General features: G+C 48.2%; 1 protein-coding gene across 3 annotated transcripts in view; it reads right to left on the reverse strand.

The window, feature by feature from the left end:
- Window positions 1-999: 999 nt before the first annotated feature.
- The window catches only part of ARFIP2 (ADP ribosylation factor interacting protein 2), a 113,261-nt gene continuing 88,335 nt past the window's right edge, over window positions 1,000-25,925 (reverse strand). For all 3 annotated transcript variants that reach the window (XM_040339906.1, XM_040339907.1, XM_040339908.1), the window contains 5 exons: window positions 24,951-25,063; window positions 21,525-21,746; window positions 13,449-13,606; window positions 4,507-4,681; window positions 1,000-1,514 (listed from right to left, as the gene is read on the reverse strand). In XM_040339906.1, coding sequence (XP_040195840.1) covers window positions 1,359-1,514; window positions 4,507-4,681; window positions 13,449-13,606; window positions 21,525-21,746; window positions 24,951-25,063 — 824 coding nt within the window. In that variant the 3' untranslated portion in view covers window positions 1,000-1,358. The remainder of the gene's footprint in view (window positions 1,515-4,506; window positions 4,682-13,448; window positions 13,607-21,524; window positions 21,747-24,950; window positions 25,064-25,925) is intronic.

Raw genomic sequence — 25,925 nt, forward strand, 5'->3', positions numbered from 1 at the left:
TAATAAAGAGTGAAGACCAGATGAAGCTTGGGGAAAATGAAGCCTACAGCGAATAGGACCTCCTGAAAAGGGCAGTAGAAGAATCTTTGGAAGAGCAGAGAGAGTGCTGGATGAGGCCATTAGTGCAATGCAGTATAGTGGATGAAATCTTCAAATCTAGGAATGGACAGGAAATGTTTTTGTGTAGAGCGAATTGACAAATATGACAAAAAGTGGATGGGATTTAGGAAGGAGTGGACTGGAGCAGATGAGACCTTTAGAATGGTGGGCACAAAAAAAAAATATTTATCAGGAAGGGTTCTCTTCTAGTTAAACAGGAATGATTTTCTGTGTGAAAGGTACACATCATGAGCCACAAAAACAAAAGAATTGGGCTCAGGGGGCCATATTCTGGTACTTTTTAGGCGGGCGGCGCGTAAGCCATTTACACTACGCCGCCCCAACCTACAGGAGCAAGTGCTGTATTCTCCAAACACTTGCTCCGTAGTTTGGGGCGGCGTAGTGTAATTGGCCCGACGTATCCCCGCGTAACTTCAAGGGGGCGGCTTGTATTTAAATTAAGCGCGCCCCCGATTCGAACGAACTGCGCATGCGCCGGGCTTAAAATAGACCAGTGCGCATGCTCCAGTTCTCGGCGGAAAACGTCAATGACGCCGACGTGTGCGTCATTGACGACTTAGGGAAACGAGGTACCCGACGGGAAAAGACGACGCGGACCCGACGCCATACATAACATGGCGTATGTGGGACTGGCGTAAGGTTACCCCTCATATAGCAGGGGTAACCTTACGCTTACGCAAACGACGGTTACGCAACGCGAATTCGTTCGGGAATCGGCGTATCAGGCTCATTTGCATAAACAAATGAGACCTGAACGTAAACGCCACCTAGCGGCCGGCTGGGTAATTACATTTAAGATCCGACAGTGTAAGTGACTTACACATGTCAGATCTTAAGCGTATCTATGCGAAAATGATTCTAAGAATCACTCGCATAGATACGCGGGTCAAAAAAGAGAGATACGACGGAGTTTCCTGAGATACTCCATCGTAACTATACTCAGAATATGGCCCAGGGTCATTGACTAACACTGGCCCAGATCACTCAAAGCAGCAGAAATGGTTTTAATGGACAACTTGATTAAAAAGTAAATATGAATTCTTGTGATCTGCACTGCAAGCTGTAAAAACGCCAACTGTCAGACTCAGAAACACACCGATCACACACTCTTTGGGACCTGAACAATACTCATACATCAACACTTGCATTCCCACACAGTACTCCTATCCTTCATGCACACCAACAATGACATATATATAACGCACGCAATCACAAATGTACAGACGGGGGGGAGGGAGTCACTGCTCCTCCAGCCACGAGGGTTTGTCACTGGCCGCACTGCTAAGCTTGATGTTAAACTGCTGCAGTGAAGCTTCCAGTTGTTGTTGATTCCCAGCAAAATAGGAGGAGATGGCATTATGGAAGAGAAGCAGCTGCTTGTGCATGACCTTCACCTGTGTAAAGAGAACGAGCAGAGTCAATTAAATCTTTTATATCTGTATTATGAGATCAATATATTTACTGTCGATCATGGTGTAGTCGCCAGAGAATAAATGTGGGTTCATGGTGAGGTTAGCATTGGTATCAGCTATCATCGTGACATTGGACCAGAGTCTGATGGCAATGGACAGACCAGTAAAGCAAGTGATAATTATAATGAGTTATGTTGAATGATTGATTTTCATTGGAAGGTTGGCAAAATGGCTGGTGGTCTTGTCGAGTCACTTTAATGTCAACACAGTCAATGGTGGTCATGGTGAGGTTAGTGGGGCAACTGGGGGTCATGGTGAGTTTACCAGAGTGACCAGCTGTCGTGGTGATGTCATCAGAGTGACTAGTTATAATGGGGAGATCAGCAGTGTGACTGGCAGTCATTGTAAAGTCAGCAAGATAACTGGCTGTCAGAATGACTAGCAGTCCTGGCAAGTCTGGTACTAAGTGATGTCATAGTGAAGTCTGTACAGTCAATTATGGTCATGATGAGACGCCCCCCTGATGACGTTAGCATAACGAAACGTACGTCGGAGGCAGTCCTGGTCACGTGACGTCCCCCCTGCGCTGTGGAGTGTCGGCAAGGATCCATTGGCGGTGAGATAGCGGCGGCTTCCACCCCCCTTCGAATCCCAAATTTGAAACCGCAGATTGGCGGTAACAAGTCCGTAGCCTCAGTGCCGGGTGGGCACCCCCCAAAGTAAGAGGCCATTTGGCTGTTTTTATGTTTTTTAAGAATTTTTAAATAAACGTTATTACGCTATTGGTCTTCCTGGCTTTCTTCTCTTGCATAAATATCCCATGTGGAGCTCCTGGATCTGTATATCGGTTGTCCATATCCTCATATGCGCAGGCACAATCCTGCATAAGCTGGTGTGACCATCTTTTCATTAAAATGGTCAACTAGCTCTGGTAAGAGCAATTTATATACCAAGCACCTTGGGTGGAATTGAAGCTATTAAGAGCGGTGGTGGCACTTTCTCTCTTTATAAGAAAATCACAACGAACGAAGTGGATTGCAAAATTTTCTTTACTGTTTGGGACTTTTTCCATTTATTATTATTGATCACATTGGAATTTCACGCTGTGTTTTTTCTCAATGTGCAGCGCTGCCTGCAATATATGGGACTTTATTTTGATTTTATTTGTTATATATTTACCCATTAGGGATTGTTAATCAATTGCCAATCTTAGCTGATTGGTCCACGGCACTATACACATTATTTGTATGGGCCTAGCGCCCTCTATTTTTCACTTTTATTCATGATGAGACCAACAGAGCAACTGGCGGTCAAGTTGCGGTCTGCAGGGTGACTGACAATCATGGAGGTCAGCAGTGTGACTGGCGGTCATGGCGAAGTCGGCAGTGTGACTGGCGGTCATGGCGAAGTCGGCAGTGTGAGTGGCGGTCATGGCGAAGTCGGCAGTGTGACTGGCGGTCATGGCGAAGTCGGCAGTGTGACTGGCGGTCATGGCGAAGTCGGCAGTGTGACTGGCGGTCATGGCGAAGTCGGCAGTGTGACTGGCGGTCATGGCGAAGTCGGCACTGTGACTGGCGGTCATGGCGAAGTCGGCAGTGTGACTGGCGGTCATGGCGAGGTCAACAGAGCAATTTTGTAATTTTAAAGGTATTGGTGAGGTCTGTTGAATGACCAACAGACATAGTGAGGCCAGTAGAGTGGATGCCAGTCATAATAAGGCCAGTAGAAAGACGGACTGTCATAGGGAGGTCAGAAGAGTGAGGTCATGAAGAGTTTAGCAGCGCTACAGGCAGTCACGGTGAAGTTAGCAGGATAACTGGCTGTCACAATGACTAGCAGTTTTGGCGAGTCTAGCACTGAGTGATGCAATGGTGAAGTCCGTACAGTCAATTACGATCATGAGACCAAAAGAATAACTGGTGGTGATGGCGAGGTCGGCAGTATGACTGGCAGTCATGTTGAAGTCTACAGAGCAATTTTGTAATTATAATGTAATGGCGAGGTCAGTAGAGTGACTGGCTGTCATGGGGAAGGTCAGTAGAGTGACTGGCTGTCATGGGGAAGGTCAGTAGAGTGACTGGCGGTCATAGGGGAGGTCAGTAGAGTGACTGGAGGTCAAGTGGGAGGTCAGTAGAGCGACTGGCTGTCAAGGGGGAGGTCAGTAGAGTGACTGGCTGTCATGGGGGAGGTCAATAGAGCAACTGGCTGTCATGGGGGAGGTCAGTAGAGCGACTGGCTGTCATGGGGGAGGTCAGTAGAGCGACTGGCTGTCATGGGGGAGGTCAGTAGAGCGACTGGCTGTCATGGGGGAGGTCAGTAGAGTGACTGGCTGTCAAGGGGGAGGTCAGTAGAGTGACTCGTTGCCATGGGGTGGTCAGTAGAGCAACTGGCTGTCATGGGGGAGGTCAGTAGAGTGACTGGCTGTCATGGGGGAGGTCAGTAGAGTGACTGGCTGTCATGGGGGAGGTCAGTAGAGTGACTGGCTGTCATGGGGAGGTCAGTAGAGCAACTGGCTGTCATGGGGGAGGTCAGTAGAGTGACTGGCTGTCAAGGGGGAGGTCAGTAGAGTGACTCGTTGCCATGGGGTGGTCAGTAGAGCAACTGGCTGTCATGGGGGAGGTCAGTAGAGTGACTGGCTGTCATGGGGGAGGTCAGTAGAGTGACTGGCTGTCATGGGGGAGGTCAGTAGAGTGACTGGCTGTCATGGGGAGGTCAGTAGAGCAACTGGCTGTCATGGGGGAGGTCAGTAGAGTGACTGGCTGTCAAGGGGGAGGTCAGTAGAGTGACTGGCTGCCATGGGGAGGTCAGTAGAGCAAATGGCTGTCATGGGGGAGGTCAGTAGAGTGACTGGAGGTCATGAAGGGTTTAGCAGAGCTATTGGCAGTCATGGTGAAGTTAGTTGTGTTTGGTAGGGAATCTGTACAATTTTGCATAAATTAGCCATTTCCAAAGTAATAAGAGTTTTTCCCATTACCTTATTTTCCTGCAGGAAGCGCAGTTTTATGGTTACATCTCCTCGCAGCTTCTCGTATTTGTTACGATGTATCTGGAAGTTTTGTTGGGCGATCTCAATGCGGCACAAGGTGGCTGCATCCCGTGGGCCCAGACTCAGCTCCTCCAAGTCGGCTCGATAAGCATCAAATTCAAGTCTATGAGACACAGAATTACAGAGAATGTAAAGGATTAACCCATTGTGTAGATTCTTCAGCGTCACGCAAATCATCATTAGAAACCACAGCGTTCACCTAGAAACATATTTGGGACGCTCGCTGCATTTTCTACTGCACACAGCCGAGAGGCAAACTGCCCTTCAGTTCAGTCCATTACTGTTCTCTATTGTTGGCGCACAAATAATTATGGTGTGACCATCGGTTACACTTTTGTATGAATGTTTTAAGGGTAGTACAGTAGCCAAAACCAAAAGATATTCACATATCTCATTCCATCCCATAACCCAAAAGTAGGAGGATTCGTCCTTTCAAGAGACTGGGCGGAGCAATGGATTTCATTCCTTTATGATTCAAACAGCCAAATGCACACCCAGAACCGCTGGTGAATGGCGCCTATACAGTAAAACCTTGGACTGCGAGCATAATTCGTTCCAGAAGCATGCTTGTAATCCAAAGCACTCTTATATCAAAGCAAATTTTCCCATAAGAAATAATGGAAACAATGTATGAACAGAAGATCAGTAATTTCCCCATGTCAGGCCACCCCCCCTACAGTTAGAACACACCCAGGGAACATACTTAACCCCTTCCCCCGCCCCCTAGTGTTAACCCCTTCACTGCCAGTGGCATTTTTATAGTAATCCAATGCACTTTTCTAGCACTGATCGCTATAAAAAAGGCCAATGGTCCCAAAAATGTGTCAAAAGTGTCCGCCATAATGTCGCAGTACCGAAAAAAAAAACGCTGATCGCCGCCATTACTAGTAAAAAAAAATATTACATAAAAATGCCATAAAAATACCCCCTATTTTTTAAACGTTATAACTTTTGCGCAAACCAATCAATAAACGCTGATTGCGATTTTTTTTTACGAAAAATATGTAGAAGAATACGTATCGGTCTAAACTGAGGAAAACATTTTTTTTTATATATTTTTGGGGGATATTTATTATAGCAAAAAGTAAAATATATAATTTTTTTCAAAATTGTCGCTCTACTTTTGTTTATAGCGCAAAAAATAAAAACCGCATAGGTGATCTAATACCACCAAAAGAAAGCTCTATTTGTGGGGAAAAAAGGACGCCAATTTTGTTTGGGAGCCACGTCGCACGACCGCGCAATTGTCAGTTAAAGCGACGCAGTGCCGAATCGCAAAAAGTGCTCTGGTCTTTGGGCAGCAATATGGTCCGGGGGTTAAGTGGTTATCCTCTTGTCCACCACCCGCGGTCAAATGACGGAAGGAGGAAGACCCTATTGTTCTGGGTCGGACGTCATATGACGTCGTGCCTTCCGAAGCCGCGTCACTGGGGACCCCGATGCGCCGTCCCGGCGGCCGCGATGGCAACCAGGCACACGCGATTGCCCAGTAACTGAGCAGGACCGTGGAGCTCTGTGTGTAAACACAGATCCACGTCCTGTCAGGGAGAGGAGACCTATGGTGGGTCCCTTGTACATAGGGACACACCATCGTCACCTCCCCCAGTCAGTCCTCTCCCCCTACAGTAAGAATCACTCCCTAGGGAACACATTAACCCATTGATCGCCCCCTAGTGTTAACCCCTTCCCTGACAGTCATATTTTTACAGTAATCAGTGCATTTTTATAGCAGGGATCGCTGTATAAATGTGAATGGTCTTAAAAATGTGTCAAAAGTGTCCGATGTGTCTGCCGCAATATCGCAGTCACGATAAAAAACGCTGATTGCCGCAATTACTAGTAAAAAAAATTATAATAATAAAAAATGTTATAATATCCCCTATTTTGTAGCTGCTATAACTTTTTTGTGCAAACCAATCAATATACGCTTATTGCATTTTTTTTACCAAAAATATGTAGAAGAATATATATCGGCCTAAACTGAGGAAATTGTTTTTTTTTTTTTTTTAAATGGATATTTATTATAGCAAAAAGTAAAAAATTGTGTTTTTTTTCAAAATTGTCCCTCTTCTTTTGTTTATAGCGCAAGAAATCAAATACCACCAAAAGAAAGCTCTATTTATGGGGAAAACATGATAACATTTTCATTTGGGTGCAGTGTTGCATGACTGCGCAATTGTCATTCAAAGTGAGACAGCGCTAAAAGCTGAAAAATGGCTTGGCCAGGAAAGGGGGTGAAAGTACCCTGTAGACAAGTGGTTAAAAAAGGCACATCCAAGTATGCAGGCATCTGGAATAAAGCTGTCCACATAGAGCAGGGGTGTCAAACTCAATTTCATTGCGGGCCGCATCAGCATTATGATTGCCTTTAAAAGGGCCAGTTGGATCTGTAAGATTCAGCTACACCCGCCTCCTCCTATAGTACAGCTGCCATTCAGCTACACCCGCCTCCTCCTATAGTACAGCTGCCATTCAGCTGCGCCCGTCTCCTCCTATAGGTTGCCATTCATCTCCGCCCGCCTCCTCCTATAGGCTGCCATTCAGCTCCACCCGCCTCCTCCAGCAGTACTGCCCATTCAGCTCCGCCCGCCTCCTCCTGCAGTACTGAGCAGGGGGGGCTCGGATCCTCTCAGTGCGGGAAATTTAACCCTTTTGCGGGACTGCGGGAATATGCAGTCAGTGCGGGATAATCCCGCAGAATCCGTGCTTGTTGGGAGGTATGCATTCCCTCCCCTTACATTAGATGTCAAGAGCCACCCCACCATCAGAAGTTGAGACCCCCACTCTCCCTTACATGACAGTGCACCCCCCTTTCCTTGTGCTGCTGTAGGGAAGAAGCCGGATGCATTGCTTGAAAGCAGAAAGTAAGGGTCTGGAGGAGGACCAGAGGAGGGCTGGAGCTCTCCTGCAGCTGCAGGAGAGGTGCGAGGGCCCCATGAAATGGCCTGGAGGGCCGGATTCGGCCCGTGGGCCTTGTGTTTGACAGCTGTGACATAGATCATCCTCCGCACCGCCAGCTCTCACTGATGTCAGTCTGCAATCGTGATCGTAAAGACTACCCTGCAGTAGAGCGATCTGAAAGCGAGGCATGAAGCGCTCGTGGAGCACAGCGTAGAAGGGATGATGTCAATGGCAGTGAGGAGGACGGTCTATGTGGACATCTTTACCCCGGATGCCTGCATACTTAGATGTGCCTCTTTTAATCATCAGGCATGTGGGTTTGCTAAATGTTGTACCTTCATTAAATTGCTACACTTAGAGGCGCCCCTCGTCTCTTTTATACTCGGTTGTGACATAAAGCTACTCTTATATCAAGACATCGCTTGTATATCAAGTCAAAATGTATTAAAAAAAGTTGATGTCTTGCAAAACGCTCTCAAACCAAGTTACTCTCAAACCAAGGTTTTACTGTATAGTCTAATATTATAGAGCCAATTATTCCACACTGCATAGAGCTTTTTCAGGTGTTTTGGCCATCATCAGTGCAGTGTATGGAAACAAAGGCTTCTTTGGAGCCCAAAATAATGAAAAGGATACCCCACAAGCCTCTGTCTGTCAGATCAGCATGTGAATAGACTGGTGCAAGACATGATCGGCTTGTCAGGGTCTAGTGGACTTCAACAAAATGGTGGCCGTCGGCACACAGACACCGACTTCCAGTTGCATAAATGTGAATGAGATGGGTAAAAGATGGCTTCAGCTCCTGTTTTCCAACTGCAGAGTACTCATCAGACGCATTTCGCCCTCTTTGGGGCTTAATCAGAGAGGTCATCGCATCCGATTGAATTCTCTACAGGTGGAGAACCAATTCTCTTATTTTTGGTATATGGCATGGAGTAAGACACGTGAATACCTTGTGTTCCAAGAAGATATTACGGTGTTACCCTCTAGGGTTGTCCCGATACCGATACTAGTATACTAGTATCGGTATCGGGACCGATTCCGAGTATTTGCGGGAGTACTCGTACTCCCGCAAATACCCCCGATACCGAAATAGAATACTTCCCCCCCGCCGCTACGCCGCATCCCTGCTTGGTTAATACGGGCGGGTAACATTACAGCTTTCATTTGAATAGCTGTAGTCTTTCCCGCCGCGCTGCGTATAGACACTCCCCCTTGCTCGGGTGAACTGTCCAATCCCGAGCAAGGGGGAGTGTCTATACGCAGCGCGGCGCGAAAGACTACAGCTATTCAAAGCTGTAATGTTCCCCGCCCGTATTAACCAAGCGACGGCGCGGCAGCGGGGATTCGGCAGCATGTAGGTAAGGGGGACATGGCTGCATATATGGGGGGGACATGGCTGGATATGGGGGGGACATAGCTGCATATGGGGGGGGGACATGGCTGCATATGGGGGGGACATGGCTGCATATATGGGGGGACATGGCTGGATATGGGGGGGACATGGCTGCATATGGGGGGGACATGGCTGCATATGGGGGGGACATGGCTGCATTTGGGGGGGGACATGGCTGCATATGGGGGGGGGGACATGGCTGCATATGGGGGGGGACATGGCTGTCTCCAGATACGCCGTCGTAAGTCCGAATGGCTGCCGTCGTATCTATGCGGCTGATTCATAGAATCAGTTACGCATAGATTTGGCCAAGATACGAGCGGCGTAAGTCTCCTACGCCGTCGTATCTTGGGGTGCATATTTACGCTGGCCGCTATGTGGCGCTTCCGTTGATTTCCGCGTCGAATATGCAAATGAGCTAGATACGCCAATTCACAAACGTACGTGCGCCCATCGCATTTAGTTACGCCGTTTACGTAAGACATACGCCGGCGTAAAGATAAAGCAGGTCTCTTGGTGGCGCAGCCCATGTAAAGTATGGACGTCGGAACAAGCGTATCTTTTTACGCCGTTTGCGCAAGTCGTACGCGAATAGGGCTGTGCGTAAGTTACGTTCACGTCGTAGGCAGTGTTCGACATATCTTAGGCATTCTATCCGACGCATGCGCACTGGGATACGTCCACGGACGGCGAATGCGCCGTTCGTTCAAAACTTCATTTACGTGGGGGTCATGCTTTATTTACATAAAACACGCCCACCTCTTCACAATTTGAATTAGGCGCGCTTACGCTGGCACATTTACGCTACGCCGCCGTAACTTAGGACGCAAGTGCTTTGTGAATACAGCACTTGCCTCTCTAAGTTGCGGCGGCGTAGCGTAAATACGATACGCTACGCCCGCCCACAGTTACGCCGCCCTACGTGAATCTAGGCCGTAGTGTTTAAAGTTCAAAGAAGGACCATCTCTCTATGAGCTATGGGTACAATAGTAATCTGTATGTTACCAAAAGAACAGATGGAGGATTTAGGAACCAGCCTGCCATCTAGTGGTTAAAATGACAAAACCGTGTATTTAAAACCCTAAACAACAACCTTATCTTATTTGTTTCCTTTTATCTGTTGGAAGTGTTTTGTTTCATCTGTTTGATAAGTGCAAAAATGACATTATATTCCTGCCAGAAAGCTGATAACTTCCTGTGTTGCACTTTTATTGGTTATACTGTCCCAGCTATCTTTGTGAACTACTGAAAACCTCCCCCCTATATTACAGAGAAGAGGAGATGGGGATGTGTTCTGTAGGCCTAACACACTTCCTTATGAGAATGTTGCTCATTCATAGATAACAGTGGCGGCTGGTGCTAAACATTTTGGGGGGGCGCAAACAAACTCACTGTGCCCAACACAGCTACTGTGCCCATCAAACGCAACCACTGTGCCCATCAATTGCCGCCAGTTTGCCCCCTGAAATGCAGCCAGTTTGCCCCCTGAAATGCAGCCAGTTTGCCCCCTGAAATGCAGCCAGTTTGCCCCCTCAAATGCCGCCAGTTTGCCCCATCAAATGTCGCCAGTTTGCCCCCTCAAATGCCGCCAGTTTGCCCCTTCAAATGCCGCCAGTTTGCCCCCTCAAATGCAGCCAGTTTGCCCCCTCAAATGCCGCCAGTTTGCCCCCTCAAATGCCGCCAGTTTGCCCCCTCAAATGCCGCCAGTTTGCCCATTTAAATGCCGCCAGTTTACCCCCTCAAATGCAGCCAGTTTGCCCCCTCAAATGCCATCAGTTTGCCCCCTCAAATGCCGCCAGTTTGCCCCATCAAATGTCGCCAGTTTGCCCCCTCAAATGCCGCCAGTTTGCCCCCTCAAATGCCGCCAGTTTGCCCCCTCAAATGCAGCCAGTTTGCCCCCTCAAATGCCGCCAGTTTGCCCCCTCAAATGCCGCCAGTTTGCCCCCTCAAATGCCGCCAGTTTGCCCCTTTAAATGCCGCCAGTTTACCCCCTCAAATGCAGCCAGTTTGCCCCCTCAAATGCCATCAGTTTGCCCCCTCAAATGCCGCCAGTTTGCCCCATCAAATGCCGCCAGTTTGCCCCCTCAAATGCCGCCAGTTTGCCCCCTCAAATGCCGCCAGTTTGCCCCCTCAAATGCAGCCAGTTTGCCCCCTCAAATGCCGCCAGTTTGCCCCCTCAAATGCCGCCAGTTTGCCCCTTTAAATGCCGCCAGTTTGCCCCCTCAAATGCAGCCAGTTTGCCCCCTCAAATGTCATCAGTTTGCCCCCTCCCCACCCAGCACTTACCTTTCTCGGGTCAGCCGTCCTCCACACTCCCTCGATGTCATCTCTGCTTACCTGTCGCTTTAGCCAATCAGGTTTACCGGCAACCAGACCCGGTGCACCTGATTAGCTGAGAGGCGGGCCAGTGTTAGGGAAGCGATTCCCTAACACAGCACTGTTTAAACAGGGAAGGCAAAGCAGTGCGCCCTCTGGTTAACCATTTGGAAGCCGATTAGAGCCCACGGGCTCTAATCAGGAAGCCTATTAGAGCTTCTGGCACCCACCGCTGTTATTCAGATGGCTGGCGCTCAACAGGGGGCCGGACACCTGAATAGGGGGCGGTAGCGGCGATAATACATAGCTGCATGAATCTATGCATTGTTGATTGACGGGTGCAGGAGAGAGGGGGGCGGCGCTCCTGTGCCCACTATGGATGCACCGCCACTGGTCGAGAAGAAGGGTGGATGAAACACAATGTTTTTCTCTTTATCTCCACCTAAGCCCTGTTGTGATAAAATGTAGCAGGCGGACTTTTTTTGTCAGCTGTCAGAAGTGAGCAGAGAAATCTCAGCACTTGTTACACAGAATCAGGAAAAAGCGGTGTGAAGATTGTGAGGAGAGTTGAATCGCAATCTGGTTTCTTTAACCACTTAAGGACCGCCACCTGCACATTTACGTCGGCAGAATGGCACGGCTGGGCACAAGCACGTACAGGTACGTCCTGTGCTAGTGCCCAGCCGTGACCCGCGGACCCGATCGCCGCTGGAGTCCCACGATGGATCCCCGGAGCTGAAGAATGGGGAGAGCTGTGTGTAAACACAGCTTCCCCCTTCTTCACTGTGGCTACGTCATCGATCGTGTGATCCCTTTGATAGGGATACACAATCGATGACGTCACATCTACAGCCACACCCCCCTACAGTTGTAAACACACATGAGGTCACACATAACCCCATTAGCACCCCCTTGTGGTTAACTCCCAAACTGCAATTGTCATTTTCACAGTAATCAGTAGACATGTGCAGACTGGAATATTTTGTTTTGTTTTTTCGTTTGGAAAATACATTTATTTAGTTACTCCCGAAAATCGTTTTGATTTATGTCGTTTTTCGTTGGGGAATAGCTTTCGTCCGAAAATCCAATAATACTTGGTTTCTGTCGAATGGTCAAAAGAATATTCGACGGAACGTCGAAACTTTACGTCGAATCGTACATTTCCGTTCGAATATTCCGCCTACAAGAATTCTAATGTTGTATGACTAGTAATAATGTCGAATCTATTCTCTATAATGCCGAATCTATTTTCTCATAAATCAAAATCTATTCTCTGTAATGTCGAATCTATTATTTCTATAGTGTCAAATCTTTTCTCTATAATGTCGAATCTTTTCCCTATAATGTCGAATCTTTTCTCTATGATGTCGAATCTTTTCTCTATGATGTCGAATCTTTTCTCTATGATGTCGAATCTTTTCTCTATAATGTCGAATCTTTTCTCTATAATGTCGAATCTTTTCTCTATGATGTCGAATCTTTTCTTTATAATGTCGAATCTCTCTATATCGAATTTTTACCGCAACGAAAACGAAAATAAAGCATTTTTTATGTCGGATCTTTCGGTTTTCGTTTCTTGCGCTTTCGTTATCGATAACGAAAAAACACGATTTTCGGACGAAAATGCATTCTAACGAAAAAGAATGCACATGTCTAGTAATCAGTGCATTTTAAATGCATTTTTTGCTGTGAAAATTACAACGGTCCCAAAAATGTGTCAAAATTGTCCGAAGTGTCCGCCATAATGTCGCAGTCACGAAAACAATCGCTGATCGCCGCCATTAGTAGTAAAAAAAAAAAAAAAATGCAATAAAACTATCCCCTATATTGTAAAAGCTATACATTTTGCGCAAACCAACCGAAAAAATATGTAGAAGAATACGTATCGGCCTAACTTGAGGGAAAAAATTGTTTTTTTATATATTTTTGGGGGAGATTTATTATGGTAAAAAGTAAAAAATATTCATTTTTTTTTCAAAATTGTCGCTTTATTTTTGTTTATAGCGCAAAAAATAAAAACCGCAGAGGTGATCAAATACCACCAAAAGAAAGCTCTATTTGTGGGGAAAAAAGGACGCCAATTTTGTTTGGGAGCCACGTCGCACGACAGCGCAATTGTCAGTTAAAACGACGCAGTCCCGAATCGCAAAAAGTGCTCTGGTCTTTGACCCGCAATATGGTCCGGGGCTTAAGTGGTTAATGATTAATAGTGCAGCTCTACTGTATGATTTGGCTAAACAGGATTTGTAAAATGTACCTGGCTGTCTCGTATTGCTTGACGGTCATCAGGGTGTCTTCCATGGTCTTGTTGATGAGGGTGTTGATGCTGGACACAAAGAAGTTAATGGCCCCCAGCAGTGTCTCCCCGTTTTTACACAGGAGCTTCTGAGTCTCTGCATTGTAGCCAAACTCTTCCTGCGGAGGGGTAAAATAACAACATGAGTAACTTACACAGAAACCTCACACCAGGAGCATCTGAAAGCCAGGAAGACAAGTATAATCCGTTCCAGGAGAATGCTTGTAATCCAAAGCACTCGCGTATCAAAGCGAGTTTCGCCATAGAAGTCAATGGAAACGAAGATAATTTGTACCGCATTGACTTCTATTGCATGCAATACCGCATGTGGCCAGAGGTGGGCGACGGAAACCCCTCGGAAATACTTGGGAACTGTGTATTTCCGAGAGCCAAACCGTTCCGAGTGTCACCGGCACCCCCGCTCCTCTGGCCAAATGCGGTACTGCTTGAATTATGCGAGTTTTGTGAGACAACACTCGCAAACCGAGTGAGGATTAAAAAAAAAAAAAGTTGCTTGTCTTTGCGTTACTCGTAAACCGAGGTTCCACTGTACCACCACTGAGAGTACACTGCTAAACTGTGCGAAAAGAGGAATGTCACTGTGAGGAGGGCCGATAATCCATTTACGAAGAAGATTTAAAGCGGAAGTAAACCCGTCCATGAAACGGTTTTATTTACGGCACGTGCCGAAAATGCAACACTCCCATTGGTTGTGCTCTCAACTAAACTGTCAAACCATCCAATGGCTGGTGTCATAACTAGGGTTGTCCCAATACCAATACTAGTATCGGTACCGATACTGAGCATTTGCGCGAGTACTTGTAATCGCGCAAATGCTCCCGATGCCTGACCCGATACTTTTATTTTTTTCCCCCGAGAGCTGGTGGAGAGGGGGTGGAGTGCGCGTGGAGAGGGGGCGGAGAGTGGAGCAGAGCAGTCCCCGTATGGAGGAGAGGAGAGCTGCTGCCGCTGCCGCCTAGTCCCCTAAGACAAAGCCAAGTCCCCCCCCCCCCCCCCGCCGCTGCCGACATCTAGTTAATTTGCACTTGGGGAACAAAACAGCTTTCATTTGAATAGCTGTGTGTTCCCCGCCGCGCCTCGTCATGTATAGACACTCCCCCTTGCCCAGAAACTTTGATAAACAGATCACCCGTCCCAGGATTGGACGGGTGATCTGTCTATCAAAGTGCCCGGGCAAGGGGGAGTGTCTATACATGACGAGGCGCGGCGGGGAACACACAGCTATTCAAATGAAAGCGGTTATGTTCCCCCAGCGCTGATCAACTAGATGTCGGCAGCGGCGGGGGGGGGCTTGACTTTCTCTTAGGGGACACAAGGCTGCATCTAGGGACATGGCTGCATCTAGGGACATGGCTGCATCTAGGGACAAGGCTGCATCTAGGGACAAGGCTGCATCTAGGGACATGGCTGCATCTAGGGACATGGCTGCATCTAGGGACATGGCTGCATCTAGGGACATGGCTGCATCTAGGGACATGGCTGCATCTAGGGACATGGCTGCATCTAGGAACATGGCTGCATCTAGGGACATGGCTGCATCTAGGGACATGGCTGCATTAGGGACATGGCTGCATCTAGGGACATGGCTGCATCTAGGGACATGGCTGCATCTAGGGACATGGCTGCATCTAGGGACATGGCTGCATCTAGGGACATGGCTGCATCAGGGACATGGGTGCATCAGGGACATGGCTGCATCTAGGGACATGGCTGCATCTAGGGACATGGCTGCATCTAGGGACATGGCTGCATCAGGGACAAGGCTGAATTTAGGGACAAGGCTGAATTTAGGGACAAGGCTGAATTTAGGGACATGGCTGCATCTAGGGACATGGCTGCATCAGGGACAAGGCTGCATCAGGGACATGGCTGCATCAGGGACATGGCTGCATCAGGGACATGGCTGCATCAGGGACATGGCTGCATTTAGGGACATGGCTGAATTTAGGGACATGGCTGCATCAGGGACATGGCTGCATTTAGGGACACAAGGCTGCATTTAAAAAAAAGTATCGGTATTCAGTATCGGCGAGTACATGAAAAAAAGTATCAGTACTTGTACTCGGTCCTAAAAAAGTGGTATCAGGACATCCCTAGTCATAACAGATCACATGTGCAGCATCATGGCAGTTGTTGTAATTAAACGGAGGCAAAGATGGCAGCTTCCTTGGCTGAAAATGATAGGCGGGGCTTACTTACACTTTAACTGGAAGGGAAGACTGAGGGGGAGGAGATTTCACACCAGGGCTGGATGCCGCTGAAATATCTCAAAGAAGAAAGGGTGCATTTTGCCCTTTTTGCCTTGGTGCCAACAGACCCTGTCCTGGCACCATCACTAGTAAACAGGCTTGTTTAAATCATAATTTTTAAAGAGCATCTGTCATCTCTGACGCGCTGTTGGCTCGCCGACAGTTCCATTCACTTTAATGGGACTGCTGGTGATGCGGCAGTGACACAACAAGGCGAGGGACGTGGCGGCAGCAGGCGAGTGGATGCCCGCTAACGGGCGCTGCCATGATGGATCTGAAATGACAGGTGCTCTTTAAAATGTAAGGACTCTTTCTTGCTGGCAGTTCAAATCTTTAAATATTTGCAAACAAAATGAAGGTTTCCCATTTAGAATAATAAACTGTCAGGTTAGTAAAACAGCGATATCAGAACTGATTCAATCGTACAGTTTGTAGTGTACATAGATTTGCAAAACAAGGCAGAAAAAGAAGCATTCTTCTGGACAGCCGCACTCCAAATAATGATTGCCTTTATTGTAAAATCCAAGACAGCAAGTTACAGCACACTGGACAGCTGACGCGTTTCACACTATACTTACTGTTTAATCATAGATAGATGGGATAGATTTGCAAAACCACGGGATAAAGGAACTAAGGCCCAGATTCACAAAGGAGATACGCCGTCGTATCTCTGTTTCTATCTATGCGACGGATTCATAGAATCAGTTACGCATAGATATCCATAAGATCCGACAGGTGTAATTGTTTTATACTGTCGGATCTTAGGATGCAGTACCGCGGCCGCCGCTGGGGGGAGTTCGCCTCGTAAACCAGCGTCGGGTATGCAAATTAGGAGTTACGACGATTCCCGACGGATTTTCGCGTTCGCTACGTCGCCGCTAGTCTAGTTTCCCGTCGCAAAGTTAGTCGGTTTTTTTGGTGCCTTAACTTTACGCAGCAATCGTATTGCTGTATAAAGTATGGTCGTCGTTCCCGCTTCGAAATTTAAAAAATAACGTCGTTTGCGTAAGCCGTCCGGGAATACGGAATTGCGATACGCGCGTCGCCGTTTGAAAAAATGACGTCGCGGCGCGCAAAGCACGACGGGAATTACGGAACGGAGCATGCGCAGTAGGTCCGGCGCGGGAGCGCGCCTAATTTAAATGGCACATGCCCATTTGAATAGGCCCGCCTTGCGCCGGAGGCCGCCAGCGTAGGTTTTCATCGCAAGTCCTTGGTGAATCAGGCACTTGCGATGAAAACTTGCGGCGGTGTAACGTATCTACGATACGTTACACCGCCGCGATTCTACGTGAATCTGGCCCTTTATTTCATCTCATGGTTACGGTGACATTGTGTGAATGCGTCAATCCAGTGCATGTTATCTCAGCTTGCAGAGCTTGGATTCATTAACTACTTGCCGACCCGCCGCCGTAGTCCGACGGCGGCAGGTCGGCACCCCTGCGCGAGAGCCCGTACCATAGCGTCGGCTCTCTAAGCGGTCACTAGGGGCGCGCGCGCGCCCCCGCTCGTCCCTGACTCCCGTGCAGGCGCGATCGCCGCCGGGCACCCGCGATTGCTCGTTACAGAGCGGGGACCGGGAGCTGTGTGTGTAAACACCCAGCTCCCAGTCCTGTCAGGGGAGAAATGTCAGGGTTCAACAATGTATGAACAGCGATCAGTCATTTCCCCTAGTGAGGCCCCCCCCCCTACAGTTAGAACACACCCAGGGAACATAATTAACCCCTTCCCCGCCCCCTAGTGTTAACCCCTTCACTGCCAGTGGCATTTTTATAGTAATCCAATGCATTTTTATAGCACTGATCGCGATAAATATGCCAATGGTCCCAAAAATGTGTCAAAAGTGTCCGCCATAATGTCGCAGTACCGGAAAAAAAAAAACGATGGTCGCCGCCATTACTAGTAAAAAAAAAATATTAATAAAAATGCCATAAAACTACCCCCTATTTTGTAAACGCTATGGGCCAGATTCACATATAATTGCGGCGGCGTAACGTATGTCATTTACACTACGCCGCCACAACTTACTTGAGCAAGTGGCGTATTCTCCAAGCACTTGCTCCGTAATTTGCGGCGGCGTAGTGTAAATGGCCCGGCGTATGGCCGCGTAATTCAAAGGGGGCGGCTTGTATTTAAATTTAGCGCGCCCCCACGCCGATCGAACTGCGCATGCGCCGGCCGTTAAAATAGCCCAGTGCGCATGCTCCAGCTCATGACGGAAAACGTCAATGAAGCCGACGTGAGCGTCATTGACGTAAAGTCCTATTCGCGAACGACTTAGTAAAACGACGTAAACGACGGAAAAAGACGATGCTGACCCGACGCCATACTTAACATGGCATACGGCGGACTGATGTAAGGTTACCCCTCATATAGCAGGGGTAACCTTACGCTTACGGAAACAACGTAAACGACGACGAGGCGGCGCAAAAACATTCGGGAATCGGCGTATCAGGCTCATTTGCATAGACAAATGAGAAATCGTCGTAAACGCCATCTAGCGGCCAGCGTGGAATTACATCTAAGATCCGACGGTGTAAGTGACTTACACCTGTCGGATCTACGCCGTATCTATGCGAAAATGATTCTAGGAATCAGACGCAGAGATACCCAGGGCCAAAAACAGAGATACGACGGTGTATCTGGAGATACACCGTTGTATCGCTTTTGAGAATCTGGCCCTATAACTTTTGCGCAAACCAATCAATAAACGTTTATTGCGTTTTACGAAAAATATGTAGAAGAATACGTATCGGCCTAACTTGAGGAAAAAAACATTTTTTTTTATATATTTTTGGGGGAGATTTATTATGGTAAAAAGTAAAAAATATTCATTTTTTTTTTCAGAATTGTCGCTCTATTTTTGTTTATAGCGCAAAAAAGGAAAAACCGCACAGGTGATCAAATACCACCAAAAGAAAGCTCTATTTGTGGGGGGAAAAAAAGGACGCCAATTTTGTTTGGGAGCCACGTCGCACGACCGCGCAATTGTCAGTTAAAGCGACGCAGCGCCGAATCGCAAAAAGTGCTGTGGTCTTTGACCAGCAATATGGTCCGGGGGTTAAGTGGTTAAATGAGTTTACCAAAAAAAGTAAATATTGCAGAATATACAGCCTCATGCTACACAACTAAGCTCCATTTCATGCTGAATAGACCAAATTAATAATGTATCTTAAATAGAAAACTATTTTTAGATAGATTTTTACTCCAAAAACATTTTATTAAAATAAATGTGATAAAAAAAAAAAAAAATCTGATTTAAATCCCAATTTTTTTTTATAAAATTGTGGATTTATATTCACCCTGCCTGGCACTGTCACACAGGTATCATGTAATGACTGGTCATTTCACCCTATAATCAGTGGGGTGGATTCAGTAAGCAATTGCGTCTGCGTATCCATAGTTACGCAGCGCAATTGCTTAGTTGCGCCGGCGTAACGACTTTTCTGTATTCAGAAAGCTCGATACGCCGACTGCAGCCTAAGATATGACTGCCATAAGGCTCTTATACCGTCATATCGTAGGCTGCATTCTTACGATGGCCGCTAGGTGGCGTTCCCGTAGTGGTCAGCGTAGAGTATGCAAATTGCATACTCACGCCGATTGACAACCGTACGCGCGCCCTGCGTACGCATTTTACGTCGTTTGCGTTCGTCGGTTTCTGTGTAAGGCTGCTCATGCTATTAGCAGGGGCAGTCAATGCTAAGTATACCCGTCGTTCCCGCGTCGCAATTTTTAAAAATTACGTTGTTTGCGTAAGTGAATCGTGAATGGCGCTGGACGCCATTTACGTTCACGTTGAAGCAAATGACGTCCTTGCGACGTCATTTACCGCAATGCACGTCGGGAAAGTTTCCCGACGGAGCATGCGCACTACGTTCGGCGCGGGAACGCGCCTAATTTAAATGATCCACGCCCCCTACGGGATCATTTAAATTCCGCGCGCTTACGCCGGCCATTTTTACGGAGCGCCCGCGCAAATTACGGAGCTACTGCTTCGTGAATGAAGCGTAGCGCACGTAATTTACGGAGGCGTAGCGTAAAAACGGTACGCTGCGCCTCCGTAAGAGGACGCAAATCTACCTGAATCTAGGCCAGTGATAATATATGTAAGGAAGAGAGGAATGCCTCATTTACACATACCTTAATTATCACCTGCCTTGAACCTCTCCGCTGACTGTAAAGTGTGCCGCTATACAGAGCAAGTGATGTGTATCTATGGTCATAATGAACTACAAAAGGTGCTGTGAAGCGGAGCAGAGTCAGTACAGGAATCACTGCTTGCATGCAGGAAGGTACCATGGGATATGTAGTCCTCAGAAATAAAAAGTAAACCAAAGGAATGAGCAGAGGAGAAGCTTCAAAGCATGAAGGGATTTAAGTGTAAGTCCTGAGCTACCAGCCAGACCTCAAGGGTTACTCGCCACCAGTTTCCCCACTCAACCCCTACCCTGCCCCTAGCTCCACCCCTAAACACGCCCTCATAAATTATCTCATAAAATGACACTTAATATTTATTTTTGTAACTTAAAGGAACACTAAAGGCATTTTTTTTAAATAACAAACATGTTATACTTACTTCCATTGTGCAGCTCGTTTTGCACAGAGTGGCCCCGATCCGTGTCTTCTGGGGTCCCTCGGCGGCTGTCTCGGCTCCTCCTTGCAAAAGCTTTCCACCTTCATGCAAGCTCGCATAGTGGAAAGCTTTTGCGGGCGCACTCCTGTGATACAGCGGCGGCGGGCATAGCCACCGACTGTATCACTCGGCCCCGCCCCCGGCGCGCCGCGTCATCGGATGTACGCCAAGGTGTGAATGCAGCCTGAGGCAGCTAAGAGACCCGGCCAGGTTTTGCGATTCGGCACTGCGTCGCTTTAACTGACAATTGCGCGGTCGTGCGATGTGGCTCCCAAACAAAATTGGCGTCCTTTTTTTCCCACAAATAGAGCTTTCTTGGCTGTGGCTGTGCACTGACAACGTCATGCAATCTGATGGAGCGCGAGAGGTCCTGCAAAGGCGAATGGGAGAAACTGCCCAGAAATAGGTGTGCCAATCTTGTAGCATCATACTCAGAAAGACCCAAGGCTAAATTTGCTTCACCAAATGTATATGTTATTTTATATATATATATTTTTTTTTTTCAATAAATTTGCAAAGATTTCAAACAAACTTCTTTCACGTTGTCATTATGGGATATTGTTTGTAGAATTTTACCTTAAATAATTTAATTAATTTTGGAATAGGGCTATAACATCACAAAATGTGGAAAAAGTGAAGCACTGAGAATTCTTTCCGGATGCACTGTATACAAGTGATCATATTCCCTCTGTTCTCAGCTGCATAAGAGCTGGGGGGAGGAGAAGCAGCAGCACACTGAGCTTCCCAGTGAATGGCTGTGCAGTGGGGGTGTGTTAGGACAAGTCTGATCATTGAAGGAGAGCAGGCTGAGTTCCCAGTATAGCTAGAGAACCGACTACGCTGTGCTCTCCTGCTTAGCGTGGTCAGTTTTTAATAGAAAGGCAGAGGGACTGGCAGGAACACCGGGGATTTCACACAAAGGAAACAATACAAAGAGAACAGGATACTTTCTAATACAAGTACATGGTACAGCAGGCACATATCAGGAATATGAAGTGTCGGGGTAACAAAACGCGTTAAGGGCGGGCAGTGTGTAGAAAAGGAGAAGAATGTGTCAGAGGTGGCACTTTATGTAACAGTTGTGTCCATTACTCAGAACCTTCTCAATGCTTTACATAACCAAATCCTAACCTGCAACTCTGGTGACTTCTGACTGAGGTCGGAGAAGGCGTCTCCCAGCGCTCGCTGCGTCTGAACCAGGCTGTAGAAATGAGAGGTCAGGGCTCTGGCCAGCAGCAAGACTCCTTCGTATTTCCTTTTCGTGTCCCTTAAGAGTTCAATCTGAGTCTCCAGCTCCAAATCCACTGTGCGAGAGCCACGGCCAAACCTCTCCGAGATCAACTGCTTTGTGCACTGCCAGAGAGAAAGGTTATCAGAGTCAGAGAAGACAGCAATGGGTGGCAGACAGAGAGAGAGAGAGAGAGAGAGAGAGGGGGGGGGGGGACAACGAGGGTGGACAACAACTGACTAACACAGAAGGGGCAATGATGTTTAACAGAAGGAGATTATAACGAACGACAGTGCGAGGAGACAAGAGAGAGGCGGGAGACAAGAGAGAGATGAGGCAGAGAGAAGAGGAAAGAGAGAGGGGGGAGAGAGAGGGGGCAAGAGAGAAGGGGCGAGATGGGGCGAGAGAGAGAGAGGGGCAAGAGAGAAGGGGCGAGAGAGAGGGGGCAAGAGAGAAGGGGCGAGAGGGGGCGAGAGAGAGAGGCGAGAGAAAGAGAGGGGGCAAGAGAGAGAGAGAGAGGGGGCAAGAGAGAGAGAAGGGGCAAGAGAGAGAGAGAAGGGGCAAGAGAGAGAGAGAAGGGGCAAGAGAGAGAGAGGGGGCGAGTGAGATAGAGGGGGCGAGAGAGAGAGGGCGAGAGGGGGCGAGAGAGAGAGAGAGAGGCGAGAGAGAGGGGCAAGAGAGAGAGAGGGGGCAAGAGAGAGAGAGAGAGAGGGGGGGGCGAGAGAGAGAGGGCGAGAGAGAGAGAGGGGGGGCGAGAGAGAGAGGGGCAAGAGAGAGAGGGCGGCGAGAGAGAGAGAGGGGGGGGGCGAGAGAGAAAGAGAGAGAGGGGGGCGAGAGAGAGAGAGAGGGGGGACGAGAGAGAGGGGGGCGAGAGAGAGAGAGAGAGAGAGGGGGGGCGAGAGAGAGAGGAAACAGTAACGGCTGACATACAGAGATGGGAGATGGAGGAAAGACACCATTGTAGACAGACAGCCTGGAAGGGTGATGAATGTTTGGGGGGGGGGGTGATGAATGTTTGGGGGGGGGGTGATGAATGTTTGGGGGGTGGTGATGAATGTTTGGGGGGGGGGGTGATGAATGTTTGGGGGGGTGATGAATGTTTGGGGGGGGGGGTGATGAATGTTTGGGGGGTGGTGATGAATGTTTGGGGGGGTGGTGATGAATGTTTGGGGGGTGGTGATGAATGTTTGGGGGGTGGTGATGAATGTTTGGGGGGTGGTGATGAATGTTTGGGGGGGGGGTGATGAATGTTTGGGGGGGTGATGAATGTTTGGGGGGTGGTGATGAATGTTTGGGGGGGTGGTGATGAATGTTTGGGGGGTGGTGATGAATGTTTGGGGGGTGGTGATGAATGTTTGGATGAATGTTTGGGGGGGGGGGGGGGGGTGATGAATGTTTGGGGGGGTGATGAATGTTTGGGGGGTGGTGATGAATGTTTGGGGGGGTGGTGATGAATGTTTGGGGGGTGGTGATGAATGTTTGGGGGGTGGTGATGAATGTTTGGGGGGGTGATGAATGTTTGGGGGGGTGGTGATGAATGTTTGGGGGGGTGGTGATGAATGTTTGGGGGGTGGTGATGAATGTTTGGGGGGGTGGTGATGAATGTTTGGGGGGGTGGTGATGAATGTTTGGGGGGGTGGTGATGAATGTTTGGGGGGTGGTGATGAATGTTTGGGGGGGGGGTGATGAATGTTTGGGGGGGTGGTGATGAATGTTTGGGGGGGGGTGATGAATGTTTGGGGGGTGGTGATGAATGTTTGGGGGGGTGGTGATGAATGTTTTGGGGGGGTGGTGATGTATGTTTGGGGGGTGGTAATGAATGTTTGGGGGGTGGTGATGAATGTTTGGATGGGGGGGGGATAATGTGTGTGATGGGGGGGGGGGATAATGTGTGTGATGGGGGGGGGATAATGTGTGTGATGGGGGGGGGATAATGTGTGTGATGGGGGGGATAATGTGTGTGATGGGGGGGGGGATAATGTGTGTGATGGGGGGGGGATAATGTGTGTGATGGGGGGGGGATAATGTGGGTGATGGGGGGGGGATAATGTGTGTGATGGGGGGGGGATAATGTGTGTGATGGGGGGGGGATAATGTGTGTGATGGGGGGGGGATAATGTGTGTGATGGGGGGGGGATAATGTGTGTGATGGGGGGGGATAATGTGTGTGATGGGGGGGGGATAATGTGGGTGATGGGGGGGGGGATAATGTGTGTGATGGGGGGGGGGATAATGTGTGTGATGGGGGGGGGATAATGTGTGTGATGGGGGGGGGATAATGTGTGTGATGGGGGGGGGATAATGTGTGTGATGGGGGGGGGATAATGTGTGTGATGGGGGGTGGTGATGAATGTTTGGGGGGGGGGGGGGTGATGAATATTTGGGGGGTGGTAATGAATGTTTGGGGGGTGGTGATGAATGTTTGGGGGGGGGGGGGATGAATATTTGGGGGGGTGGTGATGAATGTTTGGGGGGTGGTGATGAATGTTTGGGGGGTGGTGATGAATGTTTGGGGGGTGGTGATGAATGTTTGGGGGGTGGTAATGAATGTTTGGGGGGTGGTGATGAATGTTTGGAGGGTGGTGATGAATGTTTGGATGAATGTTTGGGGGGTGGTAATGAATGTTTGGGGGGGTGGTGATGAATGTTTGGGGGGGGGGTGATGAATATTTGGGGGGTGGTGATGAATGTTTGGGGGTGGTGATGAATGTTTGGGGGGGTGGTGATGAATGTTTGGGGGGTGGTGATGAATGTTTGGGGGGTGGTGATGAATGTTTGGGGGATGGTGATGAATGTTTGGATGAATGTTTGGGGGGTGGTGATGAATGTTTGGGGGGTGGTGATGAATGTTTGGGGGGGGGTGATGAATGTTTGGGGGGGGGGTGATGAATGTTTGGGGGGGGTGATGAATGTTTGGGGGGGGGTGATGAATGTTTGGGGGGTGGTGATGATTGTTTGGGGGGTGGTGATGAATGTTTGGGGGGTGGTGATGAATATTTGGGGGGTGGTGATGAATGTTTGGGGGGGGGGTGATGAATGTTTGGGGGGGTGATGAATGTTTGGGGGGGGGTGATGAATGTTTGGGGGGGGTGATGAATCTTTGGAGGGGGGTGATGAATGTTTGGGGGGTGGTGATGAATGTTTGGGGGGTGGTGATGAATGTTTGGGGGGGGGTGATGAATGTTTGGGGGGGGGGTGATGAATGTTTGGGGGGGGGGTGATGAATGTTTGGGGGGTGGTAAGAAAGCCAAGCCACAAACATTCACAGCAAGATCTACTCAGAGCACCAGAAGCTGAACAGACAGACAGACAGAAGTTATGGTTCTTACTTTGTAAGTATTGATGCCCCATTTCTTCATCAAGTCAAATTTCTCCACGGCGACTCCTCGAGAGAGCTCTTCAGAGGTGAGAGACGCGTGTGAAGATTGCTGAGACATGGAGCCTGGAGTTAGAAAAGTCGGCGTCATACAGTGAAAATACAGGGTAAAGCCCCATGTTCCAGGCAGCAGAGGGTAGGTGGTCATACCACGATGGTAGGTGGTCATACCACGATGTGATGAAGGTGTGGACCTAGAAAAGCTTCTGGGATTTAATTACCGGTACATTGTACAAAGTCCAAATCCACAGGAAGGCCTGAGAAGCAGCGCCAATGTCTACTCACCCATAGATCTGCACCACATTGCCAATTTGCTGTCTATACACCATCTTACTTTTTTTTCCATCTTATTTCTTTAACTATAAAAAAAGTTAGAGAGCAACTGCAACACATGGAATGATAAAGTGATCCAAATGAAACTTGCAGTGCCGCTCTAAGCAGAGACCGAGAAACTTGTAATCAATTCCTAATGCCGCGTACACACCGTCACTTTATGTGATGAAAAAAAATGACGTTTTTAAAAACGTCACTTTAATTGACCGTGTGTGGGGGAAAACGTTGTTTTATGTCTTCTAAAAAACGACCAAAAAAAATTGAAGCATGCTTCAATTTTATGTGTCGTTTTTCAAAACGTCAACTTTTACTTCACAGAAATTGACCGTGTGTAGCAAAAACGTCGTTTAAAACTAAGTTTTTTCACCCGCGCATGCCCGGAAGCTACTTATGAAGTGAGCTTCAATGGAAAAACGTGGTGGAACGTAACCTCGCTTTGCTAGAACATTGTGAGAAAAACGATGGTGTGTAGGCAACTTCGTCTTTGAAAATTGAAGTTTCAAAAACGTCATTTTTTACTTCACAGAAAATGTCGTTTTTTTTCATCACATAAAGTGATGGTGTGTACGCGTCATAAGATCTAGGACAGCGTTAC

The sequence above is a fragment of the Rana temporaria genome, chromosome 2, assembly GCF_905171775.1.
Source record: "Rana temporaria chromosome 2, aRanTem1.1, whole genome shotgun sequence".
Lineage (NCBI taxonomy): Eukaryota > Metazoa > Chordata > Amphibia > Anura > Ranidae > Rana > Rana temporaria.